The 13,635-nt window shown below is 34.9% G+C and overlaps 3 protein-coding genes across 3 annotated transcripts; 2 read left to right on the plus strand and 1 right to left on the minus strand.

The window, feature by feature from the left end:
- Positions 1 to 2,116: 2,116 nt before the first annotated feature.
- On the minus strand, positions 2,117 to 5,620 carry LOC114715744 (ATP-dependent Clp protease ATP-binding subunit CLPT1, chloroplastic). Its single transcript, XM_028900621.1, has 6 exons — positions 5,253 to 5,620; positions 5,118 to 5,153; positions 4,767 to 4,876; positions 3,977 to 4,156; positions 3,088 to 3,215; positions 2,117 to 2,499 (listed from the first exon to the last, which is right to left on the minus strand). The coding sequence occupies exons 1-6, from the start codon at positions 5,480 to 5,482 to the stop codon at positions 2,458 to 2,460; spliced, it is 726 nt and encodes a 241-aa protein (XP_028756454.1). The 5' UTR covers positions 5,483 to 5,620; the 3' UTR covers positions 2,117 to 2,457.
- On the plus strand, positions 5,551 to 8,990 carry LOC114715756 (ADP-ribosylation factor-like protein 2). Its single transcript, XM_028900637.1, has 5 exons — positions 5,551 to 5,596; positions 6,123 to 6,208; positions 6,608 to 6,688; positions 7,086 to 7,152; positions 8,929 to 8,990. The coding sequence occupies exons 1-5, from the start codon at positions 5,551 to 5,553 to the stop codon at positions 8,988 to 8,990; spliced, it is 342 nt and encodes a 113-aa protein (XP_028756470.1).
- A 36-nt stretch (positions 8,991 to 9,026) lies between these two features.
- LOC114715742 (protein YLS7) lies at positions 9,027 to 12,192 on the plus strand. The gene is made up of 3 exons (XM_028900618.1): positions 9,027 to 9,327; positions 10,256 to 10,533; positions 11,145 to 12,192. The coding sequence occupies exons 1-3, from the start codon at positions 9,027 to 9,029 to the stop codon at positions 11,946 to 11,948; spliced, it is 1,383 nt and encodes a 460-aa protein (XP_028756451.1). The 3' UTR covers positions 11,949 to 12,192.
- Positions 12,193 to 13,635: the final 1,443 nt, after the last annotated feature.

Genomic DNA, 13,635 nt, shown 5'->3' on the forward strand with positions numbered 1-13,635 from the left:
AATCACGAAGAGCAAAACAAAGAAGCAAGGACAAACGAAACCAGTGTTCATGTAAAGTCGGAACTCTTCGTTTCCTTTATTTCTTTTTTTTTTAAAGAAAGAGAAAAACTATCCGCCATAAAAAAGCATGATCCGGCTAACCCAGCAAACTAGTGGGTTACTCCAGTTATATTCGGTTCAGAGTGGTCTGTAACAGTTTAGTCTAGGTTAGGTTTTCCCGGTTTAGGATATGAACTAGACAGGACAAATGACTGGTTCGCCAGTTTTCGGTTTGAACTAGCTAGTCCGATCCGGTTTTTTGTACAATGTATATTAATACTTTTTTCATAGGAAAAATTAGGGAAGCATTCCTTACTAGAAGCTTTATTATACAGTACTTTTTTGACTTGAGTTTTGTTATACAGTACGATGCTTTTTTTATATAATAATTTATAAAATCATTCTTATTAATAAAATTTCAATAATAGACTCTTCCCTAATTTTTTTTCAGAGTTTATGACATCTGACCAGAAGCCATGAATATTACCATGGTACAAAAAACGGGACCAGACTGGCCAGTTCAGACCAGAAATCGGCCATTTGTCCAGTCTGGTTCATATCCTAAACCGGGAAAACCTAACTCGGACTAAACTGTTACAGACTGCTTTAAACCGGATATAACCGGAGTAACCTGCTGGTTGCTGTGTTAGCCGGATCATTTTTTTTTATGGCAGACAGTTTTTCTCTTTCTTTCAATAAAAAAAGAAATAAAGGAGAAGAAGAGTTCCGACTTTACATGAACATTGGTTTCGTTTGTGCTTGCTTCACAGCTTTAGTTTGCTCTTTGTGATTGTGTTCTCCAAATCCCTAAATAGAAAACTCCGTCATCGTTGTCTTGCTTGAGAGTCGTCACTCTAACTCGTCTTCTTTTCTTGTCTGCATGGCGACTGCTCTAAGCTTTAGCCACTTCTCATTCCATCACTGTTGTTCTTTTCTAGTAAGCCCATGCCTGAGCTCTTGCTCCCCAGGCTCTATTTTTTTCTTCTATTATCTAGACAAGCAAAAGATGGAGAAGGACAAATGGAGTAGAGAAAAGAAGTAGAAGAGTGTGTGAATTGTGAAGGAAGAAAGTATGGGATTGAGGTGATACGGGGATATCATATCGACAGTTTACTCAGTTTTGCACATTGGAAAAGAAAAAATAATGACATCCAAAAAACTACTGGATAATAGGAAAAAACAATGGTTAAAGCCCATATTTCCTATTTCGCATTTATACTTGTAGCAGACTAGTAGGTATAGGTGATCATGACATAGGCTATATATATATATATATATATATGTGTGTGCAAGTATAGGTCTACCTCTAGTTAAGTTTATAAGAAAAAAAATCTATATAAAATCCGTATGATGCTAATATTTCAAGTTTTATATTAAAAAAAAACTCATTTTTATTCTTATGATAATTTGAAAAATTTAAATTCTGCCAACTTTTAGATGATTCTTTAGGCATAAAATGTATTTTTGTTATTCTTATTGTTATAATATATTTACTATATAATTAAAAATCATATTATTTTAATGATGACCGGTTTGATTACGGGTTAACCCCGACTTAAACCAGTGATTCCTTGACTCACTAATTCAACCGGTTCATAGATCAGTTCGATTTTTTATTTCTTGGATATTACTCGTATTAATGATGATGTTGGGAAAAAACAAATTGTCAAATTAAGATCCCTTTGCACAATTAATTTTCTAGTCAATAACTTTTAGCTAATTTCTCCAGCAAAAATGCAAAAAGGAACTACATTTTGAAAACAAAAATTAGTAGTCCCTACAGGTTATTATGGTTGAATAAACAGTAAAATCTATTTTGCTGTACTATTAAGACTTTTATCGTTTTTTTTTTTGCCAACAATTAAGACTTTTATAGTTTAAAAATTTATGATAAAAATTTTCTGCACAACTTATAATTAAACTAAGTCTTATAATTTATAAGATTTTTTTTTATTTAATCGGCATGCCTAACTTTTGTAAACATTTATTAAACCGGAGCAGATCGTATGCGTCTTCAATCTAAACGAGAAGCTAGATGGATTCACGACCTGTGAATCCACATAGAAAGAATGAAATATTTCCGTGAAAATTTTAAAAAACAAAAGGGGTGATTTGCCTCCAAGAGAAGAAAGACAGTTTACAGATGGATCCCAATCCAAGGCTTAAATATTAGAAAGGCTTCAACCAGTTATACAACTTGATCAATCGAAGATACAAAATCAAAAGACTGAGTTCTTGAACTCTTCTCCAAAAGCTTGTCGGGATACTGAGAAAACTGCAGAGCCTCCAATTGGCGTAGCGCAGAATTTGGAATCAAGATGTCTAAAAGGACCATCATGCAGAAACTTTGTTGGTAAACTTGCACTGAGAAAGAGAGTGGTTTATTTGCAACCTCAATAAGTTACTGAAGCAAAGTTCTTAGGCCTGCTGCTTGAAGCTCAAATCAACATCACCGTTCAACTGTAACAAACAAACGAAGCGGAATAAATTAAATTAATATACGGAAATTATATGGATATGTCCTCTTCTCCTCCCGGGGGGGGGGGGGACACTTAAATTTTGCTAGAATTCTACAAAATTCTCTTGTATTTTCAAAACCTACACAACCATCCCCTGAAGCAAGCCTTCTTTTTTCATTTTTTTGGGGGAAATTTGTATGCGAATGAATATCAATGAGAAGTCTCTAAAATTTCAACAAATAAGAGATTTGTATAATTTACTTTGTTTCAAGGAAAGTCTGTCAGTTTTGAAAAAAGAAAAGATTTTTGTATAAGTTCCGCAATATTCAACGGAGCTTTGCATTGTTTTGGAAAAAGTGAGATCTATGCACGTTCAGTAGAATCAAGAAGGTCTAATTCATTTTTTAAAAAAAGGAAAAATATAGGAACTATTGAGTAATGATTACAAGAACCTAGTAAAAATAATCAGAAAGAAAGAAAGAGAAAGAAAAAGAAAAAGGGAAATCTGTTCCCCAAGTATGACAAATGGCACATTAAATATTAGGTAGTCATGATCAGTCAAATACAAGCAACTGAGCTGGAAACTTACCAATGTAGCAACTTCTTTGGCTTTTTCATCATTGAAGCCCAGGGCAGCCAGGATTTGGTGACCAGCTGATTCTTTTTGTGACCAAATTCCTAGGAGCAAATGACTCACGGTTATCTCCCCACCTTCACCTGCAACTTATGAGCTCATGTTACAACAAGAAAAGCCAAAACACCAAACAAGATATCTCCAAAGTTGTACAGAGGCCACAACCCCAGGCTCAAAAGACAAAGTGCCAAAAGCTATGCCTTGCAGATCCGCAAACGTGGACTTCGATAGAGTGGCAATTAACTTTATGTCAGCAATGATTTAGATAGGATTTGAACTGACTAGGAACATGGCATAAAGCTCGAAGTTGAAAACCTATATTAGCATGATGCATTTACTGAAGAATTCATAATATCAGTGGCATAAGTTCATTCTGTCAACATGATGCAGAACATAAGTTTTTACTGAAGAATTCATAATATCAATGGCATAAGTTCATTCTGTCAACATGATGCAGAACATAAGTTAACACTTGAGCATCTTTCTCACAGGTGAGACACACGAGATGAACTTCTTTCTGCTTGACCCACCATATAAAACACAGGGACTTTTATTTCACGCACCAATAACTCAACCACAGCAAATAGTAAGCCTCCATTTCAACATATATTTAAGATTAATTTAATTTCTACACTCCAATTGAGGACTTTTTTAAAATAACAGACCCTACATGAATAGAATTGTAAGCCTTCAAAACCGAACAGCTTAATCTAGCTGAACAATTGTACATTCATGGCATTATATACATATATATATAAGAGGAAAAAATTAAGTATTTCTGGGAATGGAACTGATAGCCAATGTATAGAATTAGTTATCATATGATTGAGGAAACCAACAATACCTGACTTCAATTTCTCTTCAACAGCCCAATCAACGGATTTTTGAGCTGGCTCAGTCAATGGAGGATGCTCAGGACTAAAGAAGTACATGTCAGATTTCCCAAGAAGTTCTAATGCTTCTTCCCGTACTTTGAGAAGAGTAATTCCATTAGCTCGCAAGAACTTTGCCGCTTTACTTGTTCCTAGAAGGAGAAAAGTAAAAAATTGCTTGAGAAGCACAACATAACGAAAAACTAAGGTGGTATACAAAAAGATATACAATAAAGAACATAATTACATAGTTTAACTTCTTAACACAGGGATGAAGTATTTTGGTAACATAAATGAATTCCATAAGAATTTTCATTGTTCCACAGCTTTTTAGTTCCGAACAACTAGCTTGAAAGAATCACACAGGTGTTGAATCATAAATTTCTTTTTCCTTCCCTCTTTCTCCATTCTCACAAAAATTGTGAAGAATAGACATTTCTTAAATATAGGAACAAATTTGCATGGCTATACACCAATATGACAATGACATCAACTGAAACAAGAAGACCTAGGCAAGAAAGCAAATTATGGTCTTTTTCTACAGTACCAGAAACAAATTTTAAAATATTCTGTTTACATCCTTATCCATGGATGTTGAAAGTAGGACTTGTCAAAAAATACATATAACTCCCCACAAAAAGGTTAAACATGCCCCATTTAATATGATAGAAGATATGCTATTCAGTATAAATTCGGTCAGATCAACTACCAATGTTTGACCACTTATATTACTGTAACTTAAAGGGTAGTCTTGTACCAAACCTTCTACTAAAATACCCATCAGAAGGGCTTCTGTTCCTGTGTTGGGATACTTGAGCTTCCTCGCTTCCAATTCCGCCATCACAAATGATTTTATCGCCCTTGCTGACCATCTAATTCCACCGAAACAATTACCCCACGAATCAAAATACATGCACTAACATTTAACAACTTGGTATTGAGAAAATTTGCTTCTGTGAAATTGCATAATACAAAATTGACCCTCAAAAGTGACAAACTCATCACGGAACGATCAACAGCTCCAAGTTTTAAACTTTGAGAACTAAAAGGCATGCGGGTCTAATTATTTAAGGCCAAACAGCTAGTTTACTATTTTCATAAGAATGCACTCACTTTGGAAAATTCTCAGGAGTAGCCGCCGGGGGTTTCCTGCAAAAAGAAAAAACCAGAAACTTTAACCGACCTAAAACCTTATCCGATCAACCCATCACCATAGCAAGGATTTACCATCAGTAAGGAGAAACCTACGTGGACGGAAGACTAAGCGAGACGGTGGCGGATGCCGCACGGCAATACTTGCCATGGGGAAAGGAACGACATGGGCTTGAGGTTTGAATCGCGATTCTTGTTCCGAATAGGGAGCTCAATGTGAAAGTAGAAGGTAATTGTAGGTGGTTGGGCTTCGAAGATGCTGAAGAAGGAGGAGCCTGAAGAGAAATTGTGCGTAATGAGGGGGAGAGCGCGGGAACGGCGGCCATTAGAGAAAAACTATAGAGGGAGAGGGAGTCAGGGAGAGGGGTTTTCTAGTGGGTTTCGGTGAGTGAGCATGCCGTCTTTCATGAAGGACCACTCGACGCTCGGAGATAGGAAGGGTGAGCTTTGGAAGAAACGTTCTAAGTTCGAACAGTGGAGGGGCTCGCTTTTCCTATCTGGGATTTTCTCTAAAAATTAACAGTTAATGGTACATGTATTTTCAGGGGGAAAAAAACTGTTGGGAAAACTTTGGAAAAAAAATTCTAAAAAATCTTTAAAATTTTAAAATTTAAATTCAGAAATGACAATAAAAATATATTGTCATTTATTTTTTAAATATTATGAATTATTATTAAAATATGATAAATAAGTGATTTAAAATTTTAAAATTTAAAAGTATTTTTTTTGGAATTCTCCCAACTTTAAAATAATTATAAATCAGATCTAAACATTTTGCAATTTCATTTTGAGCAAAAGATTGATTTAATATTATATTTTCATGATGATGAAAATATTCTTCAGTAATTAAAAAAATTACAACATTCATCATCAGTGTCACTAGACTTACTAAAACCTTAATTTTTTTGACCATGACTAAAACCTTAATATTTTTGTTACCATGACTAAACTACTTTGAGCAAACAGATGGTTTGGTCTGGGTAGTTGATGGTTCAGATCTAAGAAGGTTGGATGATTGCAAAATGGAGCTGGATAACCTTTTGAAGGAAGAGGTTTGTTCGATATTTATTTTTCATCAACTGAGCAAACTTGCTTACTCAAGTTATTCTTTTGGAATATTATATCATTAGTCCATCCTCCTCTTGTTTGACTAGCTTAAACTGCTATACATGCTTTGAGCTAGTCTACCACGTGTACAAGGCAGCATGCTGCTCAAGGATTGCTGCCTTTTTAGTAGTCCCTTTGCTTTTCCTTGTAATAACTTGCTTCTTTACTTCTGAGAAGATTTATCCACTTAGATTTAGAAGAAGAAATATTTTCTGCGACAAAACCAACCAAAGTATTTCCTAGCCATACCAATTTGGGATGCCAGATTGAATCCTCTTTCTCTGTCATAGTCTACATTTTTTCAAAAGTGTTTAGCTTGTAATACTCGGTGTTTTCATATACAGAGACCATCTGGAGCATCTCTACTGATACTGGCAAATAAGCAGGACATTAAAGGCGCCCTTACACCTAAAGAAATAGCCAAGGTGTGCTTATAGTTTGGGATGCTCCTTTAATCAGTAGCATCTCAGGAATTCATACAATGACCATCACTAAGATTATGATATTAACAACATATATAGAGTGATGATGCTACATCTATGATCAGAAGGCTGATATCCTAATTTCATAGCATATGCTGGTACAATTTCATGTTTAAGTTGTTTCCACCTGCTATGTACTAAATAAAACTCCAGAGGCAGTGGTAGGTGGGTGCTATAGCCCAGAATGGGGGCTTATTATTGCAATTGAATTCGCTGGCTGGCTCATGATTGTAATTTGTAATTGTATTTGCTCCTGTTATCACCAAAAAGGAAAAGGGAATGAAAGAAAGAAGAGGCATCTGAAAAAGGATTTTAATTTCTGAAATGCTCTCTTACACAGGTGCTGAACTTAGAAGCCATAGCTGTGCCCTTTGAACATGGCGGTGCTCTGAGCTGGGTAGTTCCAAGTTTATTAGAATATTTAGACTTGCTATATCTCATCATTTTATCTGAACTAAATTTGACTACCGGGGAGATTAAAAATAATTTGCAGTCAAATGTTAAATTTCAAAAACCTTCCAAATATGATGACCATGAAGGAAGATTTCTTGGATTTTATGCAGTTTATGGAAGGTTCAAAACCGATAAATATAAATTGTTGTACTGTCTGAAGAGGAGCAAATACATGCTCCTCTCTTTCAATTCTTCTAGTGTCTTGTCTTCATCAATTATTCTTCCTTTTGCCCTCCCATGTCCCACCTTCGTTATGCATGCTCCCGTCTTGATTCCTCATGGTTTGCTCTCCAATATGAAAATGACAATATACTCTTTCCCTTCTTGTTTTTTTTGACGAGAACTCCTTCCCTTCTTAAAAGACCAGAACTCCTTCCCTTCTTAAAAGATAGAAAAAAAGGTTTATTTTGATTCTAAATATAAAATCCTAATTTATTTTGTCTCTTAATTATTTTCTCAAACTCTATTTTCTTATTTGCCAAATCAAACTTTTTTCATATACTACTTCCGGTCCTTAATATAAGACTTTATTTGACTTTTATTTTGGTCATAAATATAAGATCCTAATCCATTTTGTCTCTCATATTCATTTTTTTTTCAAGGTAATCCTTTTAACAATGGTAGTTCTAGCCAATATACTTGGTTAGTAAGGATATTTTAGAGGAAAAAACCTATTTAAGACAAATAAATAACTCAACTTATTTTCTTAATTTCTTCAAATTAGTTAACTAACTCTTATAATTAGGACCAAAGGTAGTATATGAAAAAGGTTTTTATCAAGATAGTTTTCAATACAAATGAATAAATGGCACTTTTGGGAAAAAATAATATATTTTTTTTATAAAAAATTACTGTAGCTAATTTTTTTAATCTCTATAAATCTAATTGTTATATTTAAGATGGAAGAGAATACTTTGAAAATTTACTCACCATTGGACATGTATGCCTGCAAAGTGTTAACACTATCTCCTCAAAATCTCAAATATTTACAACTATCTAACCAGCTATCAAGTTCGCATGTTTGTAACTCAAAATTCAAGAATTTACAGCTGAATTAAAGCTAACTGTTAACAACTACCACATCAATAATCTAAGACTGCCACGTCAGCTTTTTACACCTATATCAATTATCTACGACTGCCACGTCACCTATTTACACCTGTCTCTTCATGATTTAAAAATGAGGAAATCCGAACGAAACAAACAAGTTTATGCTCAACATTCTCAGTGCTTAGTACTACCATTATTTACGTGAATACCGGTGCCTTGCACGAAGAGAAAAGCATAAAAAGGGCAAAACTTGTCCTGATTTCACTCATATATTCGGAACATAAATTGCAGGGTGAATTTGTCATCAGATGCTAATATAGTTCCCGGAAATATTTCTTTATTGGCATTCCAATGCCTTGATTGATTCATATTCATTTCAGCGACTGAATGCTCGTTTTTACATCTATATCGCAGAAATCTCGATACGTGAGGTTGCAACATTCTCATTCATTCCGTGATCCCAATGAGTTTTGATTTTCCCCCTGCTCTAGGTATTCGAATTACGTTGAAAATCATGCCATTCTCCTCGTGGCCCGGAGCTATGGAGTTCAATGCCGATTATATATGATCGCCTTCTGATGTAATGCAATAGTTAATATTAGACTGCGAATATTTTATAAGATATTTACTCCTACTTTCAAGTGTTTTTGTTATTTCCTTGATTATTTGTGGGATAACAGGGGCTTTCTGGGGCATTTTCGCTACTGAAACCTCTGGTTTTGTTAATCTTACGTTGTTCTGAAAGTTTTTATGCTTCAAGAAGCAGTTTAAATTCAGAATGTCTTCCCATCCGAGGTCTCTTTCTTGGATTGTGGTTTCAATGGGGGGATTAGCTGTGTTTTTAATTCTTGCTTCCTGGGTTCTTATATCTTATCCCATTGGTTCCACAGTCCATAAATATTTCTACGGTGTAGAGAGTGTTGAAAAGTTTGATTTGCCAGTCTCTTTAATCAATAGCACTTTTACAAATGTTAACTTGAATGAAAGCTTAGATCTAGTACACAATAATGCATCTCCTGATCTACAATCTCCGACAGTTTCCTCTAGCTATGTGTCAACTGATACCAACAGAGAACAGAATGATACCATAGCAAATTCATCAGCACCCTTCCATGAATCTACTTCACCAAAATTTCCAAAAACCATAAATGGAGTAGAAACTTCTGCTACTGTGGCTTCTAATCCACAAGCACTTGCGGTACCATTGGTATCCAGGGAAGACGCGGTTAATATTAGCTCGTCCATTCATTCAAGTTCAACTTCTGCAGCGGACAGTGGTAATAATTCCAGTGATGTCACAAGAAATGTTAGAATTAACAAGCCTGCTTCTGTGGATTTGATTAATGGGTCTAGTATTACGACTACGTCATTAAATGGGAACACTACGCCTCCAGATTCCACATCAAGGTCCATTCCAGCATCATCTGATACGCCAAAAAATGCATCCGTTTTAGGTCTAGTTGATTCAGGTTTGTACTTCTTATCCTTTTGCCCTGCAATTCATCATTTCGTTTGCGATCTTGTTGTATATGATCAATTATAAAATCAAGTTCTTATTTTTTTTTTTGGCTTAGTTTTCTCTCTTTCTCTAATGATCTCAAAAACACTGTTCTTTAAGACGATGTCATCATTATTTGAGGTTTTATGTGCTCAATATAATATAATAATAGCTACTACCTCCAGTTGACTAATTTAAATAGATTAAGAAAGTTTGCTAAATTAGTTATTTGTAATAAATAGATATTGTGTTTCCTAAAATACTTTTGTTAATCAAGTGTATTAGCTTTGACGTTTGATGAAACATTTAAGATATGCAACTAGTATAAGGATTATCTTAGAAAATAAATGAATAAATATGAGAGACAAAGTGAATTAGGGTTTTATATTTAGAACCAAATTGAAAGTCAAACTAGCTCTTATATTAAGGATTGGAGCTAATATTATCTTTTCAATCAGGAATTTTTGAACACTATCATTTTTAAAATGATGTTTGCTTTGTATATTGTGCAGGATGTGATTTGTACCAGGGCAATTGGGTGCATGATCCATCAGGACCATTATATACAAACAATTCATGCCCTGTATTAACTCAAATGCAGAACTGTCAGGGTAATGGAAGGCCTGACAAGGATTATGAGAACTGGCGATGGAAGCCCTTTCAGTGTAACCTTCCACGATTTGATCCCAAGAAATTTTTGGAGATAATGAGAGGGAAGACTTTGGCTTTCATTGGAGATTCAGTAGCTCGAAATCAGATGGAATCAATGTTGTGTATTCTTTGGCAGGTTTTTTTCTTTATTCCATACTTTGTGTAAAAGTAACTTTACCACTTGCTTAGCATCTTGAAGCTACGACTTATTTCTATGTCGTTAAATTTCGGGAGTGATTGGTTCATGAGCATGCTAAAGAGTTAAAGAGCAGCCTGATGTATTTTATGCGAGTCACGTCGACATTTTCCCCTCAAAGATGGGACCGAGTGGTCCTCCATTTTTCATGCCAACCTCTTTCCGTAATAGTTATCCCAACAATGGAAGGAACCTTGGACTTAGCAAGATCAAGCCTTAGTTTTGTGCCACCGAAATGGTTTTCTTGCCAGAAAGTGGCAAGATCAATTCAGAAACCTTTGATGCAAATTCTTCTTCATTTTTTCCAAAACATGTTCAAGGATAGTTATCAAGTATTCAAGTGGCTTTTCCATTACATTGATAAAGCATCTTCATACCAACTGTTACTCTAATGGTGGTTGATGATTCCCATCACTTCGTTATATGTCGCCTGTTCTTGTGTGTGTGTATCTGTCCATTATACCTGTACATGTGTGTGCGCAGTGAGCATGCATTTAAGCATCCATTAATCAACAGAGAAATGCATGACTGGAAAATATGTTTGTTTTCAGGTAGAGGTACCCAAGAACAGAGGAAACAGAAACATGCAGCGATATTATTTTAGGTCCACATCTGTAATGATAGTTCGGATATGGTCCTCTTGGCTTGTGAAAGTCACAAATGAGCCATTTGATTTTGCTCCAGCTGGGGTGGATAAGCTGCTTCTTGATGCCCCTGATGAAAAGGTCATGAACTTTCTCCCAACCTTCGATGTGGTTGTCATTTCTTCTGGCCACTGGTTTGCCAAACAGTCTGTGTACATACTGAACAATGAGATAGTAGGAGGACAGTTGTGGTGGCCAGACCAGTCTAGACCTATAAAGGTTAATAACATAGAAGCATATGGGATATCTGTTGAAACAATCCTTACTGCTTTTCTTAACCATCCAAATTACACTGGGCTTACCATTCTGCGCTCCTATTCACCAGATCATTATGAGGGTGGGGCTTGGAATACTGGAGGATCATGCACTGGGAAGCTTAAGCCTCTTGCTGCTGGTGAACTGGTGAAAAATGGGTATACTGACACAATGCATGAGAAACAAGTCAATGGGTTTAACCTTGCAATAAAGAAGGCAAGGAATAGATCAAAGTTGATATTGATGGATATCACTGATGCCTTTCAGTATCGCCATGATGGTCATCCAGGTCCATATAGGAGCCCCGACCCGAATAAGATTACAAAACCTGGACCCAATGGAAGGGCCCCACCACAGGATTGCTTACACTGGTGCATGCCTGGTCCTGTTGATATTTGGAATGAACTTGTGTTTGAAATTATCAGGAGAGAATATAACAGTGGAAGGTCATCATGAAGTTCATTTCTTTTTAAAGGTATTGCTATGGAAAGCCCTATTTCATGACAAGTGGAGCTTTTCGACCTACCTAAAAAGTTTGTCAATAAGAATCTTTAGGTAAATATAGAAATCCATCTTTGGGAAAAGCTCTACATTGGGAGTTAGAATTTTTCATTGCAACACCCTTCTTGCGATGATCAAGCTATATGTGTTTCTGCACGAGCCGAAATATGCAACTTTGAGAAGAGAAGAAACTAGTTTTAGGAAGTTTGATTCATTTGAGGACTAAGGTTTAGGAAAAAGTTTCTATAGAGTTTTCCAACAAAAATATAATACATTCATACTTTTCTACTGTTAAGCTATTGGAAATTTGGAGTTAGTTGGTGCTCCTGGATAGGCTAAATCTGTTCACTTGATTATTTTGTATCTAACCATATAGGCTATGTCTATGACATGACTTTGGACATCACCTTCAGCAATGTAGTTATTTATTTATTTATTTTTGCCTTCATTTAATTTAGTTGTTATCCGTTGTAATAAGTGAGGTATATTTTTGTTACCAATACGTTTGTCGATTTGACGTAGCGAAAGATATATAACAATGCCTTCCTCTTACTCGGGACATGTCTGCTGTTTTTCAGTCTTGAACCAGCTATGGATTTTTGTTCATTAATAAATGCCTGCAATTTTCACCCATGTGAACACATTTATAAATTTACTGTTTATTACATCTTTGAGGTGGTAGGGGTGATGTTTCTAATTAAACACTTGAAAATGTATTGGCATGAGAACCAATTATAGTGAATAATATCAATGTTAATATAAGAGCTGATTGACTAATGTAAATAGACAAAAAAAGTTTATTAAGTTGGTTATTTATATAAATAGGTGTTATCTTTTTTAGAATACCCTTACTAATTATATGTATTGGCTAAAATTACTATTTGATAGAATATTTAACATGTGTAACTGTTACAAGATGGATTTGGATCCTATATTTAAAACCAAATTAAATGTCAAACAATCTCTTATATTAAGAATCGGAGGTAGTAATTCTTTAATGATTGTTCTATTTTGCTGGTAAAAAAAACGATTATTCTATTCTGTTTTAATCCCATATTGACGCCTTTTTATTATTTATTCATTATGAATATGAATATAAGGTAGGAGTCTAGGAGACTCATTTTCTTAGAAAAAGTAATTTAATAAAATAATTTAATATTTACCCCGTTAAAAATCAAAATAATTTTTTAAAATTTATTTTTTAGAAAATTTACTAAAGGAACAGAAGATTTTGTGGAAGTATAATTGAAATAAACGAATTTAGAAACATTTATCCAGTGTAATCGGTAAGATCAGGCTCGTCATTAGATGAAAGATTTTGGGGATCATCGTCCTGATTTCCAATTACTAACGGGCGATTTCAGGCTGCTTACCTGAAATTCATATTTACCCCCAGGATTAGTAATATTTTTTTTTGCCATCACTCCCATAATTATTATTCATTGTTCTTTTTTTTTTTGGGACTTATTATTCATCATTCGTTTTCTTGGAGAGAACGCCATACGATCGGCCCAACGGTTAAGTATTGTAACGAAAAATTAAAAACCAAATAATTTCGCTCGCAACGCTCCGAAACGGACCAACGGCTATAGTTTCTCTCCTCATTTTTATCTCTCCTGCTTTCTAATTTCTCTTTCCCGAA

This window comes from Neltuma alba, unplaced genomic scaffold, assembly GCF_004799145.2.
Source record: "Neltuma alba isolate B1F8T4 unplaced genomic scaffold, ASM479914v2 tig00011610_pilon, whole genome shotgun sequence".
Lineage (NCBI taxonomy): Eukaryota > Viridiplantae > Streptophyta > Magnoliopsida > Fabales > Fabaceae > Neltuma > Neltuma alba.

Excerpts from the sequence above, each read along its gene's own strand:
- LOC114715744 (XM_028900621.1), bottom strand. The coding sequence starts at position 5,482 with ATGGCCGCCGTTCCCGCGCTCTCCCCCTCATTACGCACAATTTCTCTT. Across the intron at positions 5,154-5,252 it reads TCGCTTAGTCTTCCGTCCAC|GAAACCCCCGGCGGCTACTC; the intron begins GTAGGTTTCTCC and ends TTCTTTTTGCAG. Across the intron at positions 4,157-4,766 it reads GATGGGTATTTTAGTAGAAG|GAACAAGTAAAGCGGCAAAG; the intron begins GTTTGGTACAAG and ends TTCTCCTTCTAG.
- LOC114715756 (XM_028900637.1), top strand. The coding sequence starts at position 5,551 with ATGCCGTCTTTCATGAAGGACCACTCGACGCTCGGAGATAGGAAGG. Across the intron at positions 5,597-6,122 it reads GACGCTCGGAGATAGGAAGG|ATGGTTTGGTCTGGGTAGTT; the intron begins GTGAGCTTTGGA and ends TTGAGCAAACAG. Across the intron at positions 7,153-8,928 it reads TCTGAGCTGGGTAGTTCCAA|GGGCTTTCTGGGGCATTTTC; the intron begins GTTTATTAGAAT and ends GTGGGATAACAG.
- LOC114715742 (XM_028900618.1), top strand. The coding sequence starts at position 9,027 with ATGTCTTCCCATCCGAGGTCTCTTTCTTGGATTGTGGTTTCAATGGGG. Across the intron at positions 9,328-10,255 it reads TGATACCAACAGAGAACAGA|CAGGATGTGATTTGTACCAG; the intron begins ATGATACCATAG and ends TTGTATATTGTG. Across the intron at positions 10,534-11,144 it reads TGTTGTGTATTCTTTGGCAG|GTAGAGGTACCCAAGAACAG; the intron begins GTTTTTTTCTTT and ends GTTTGTTTTCAG.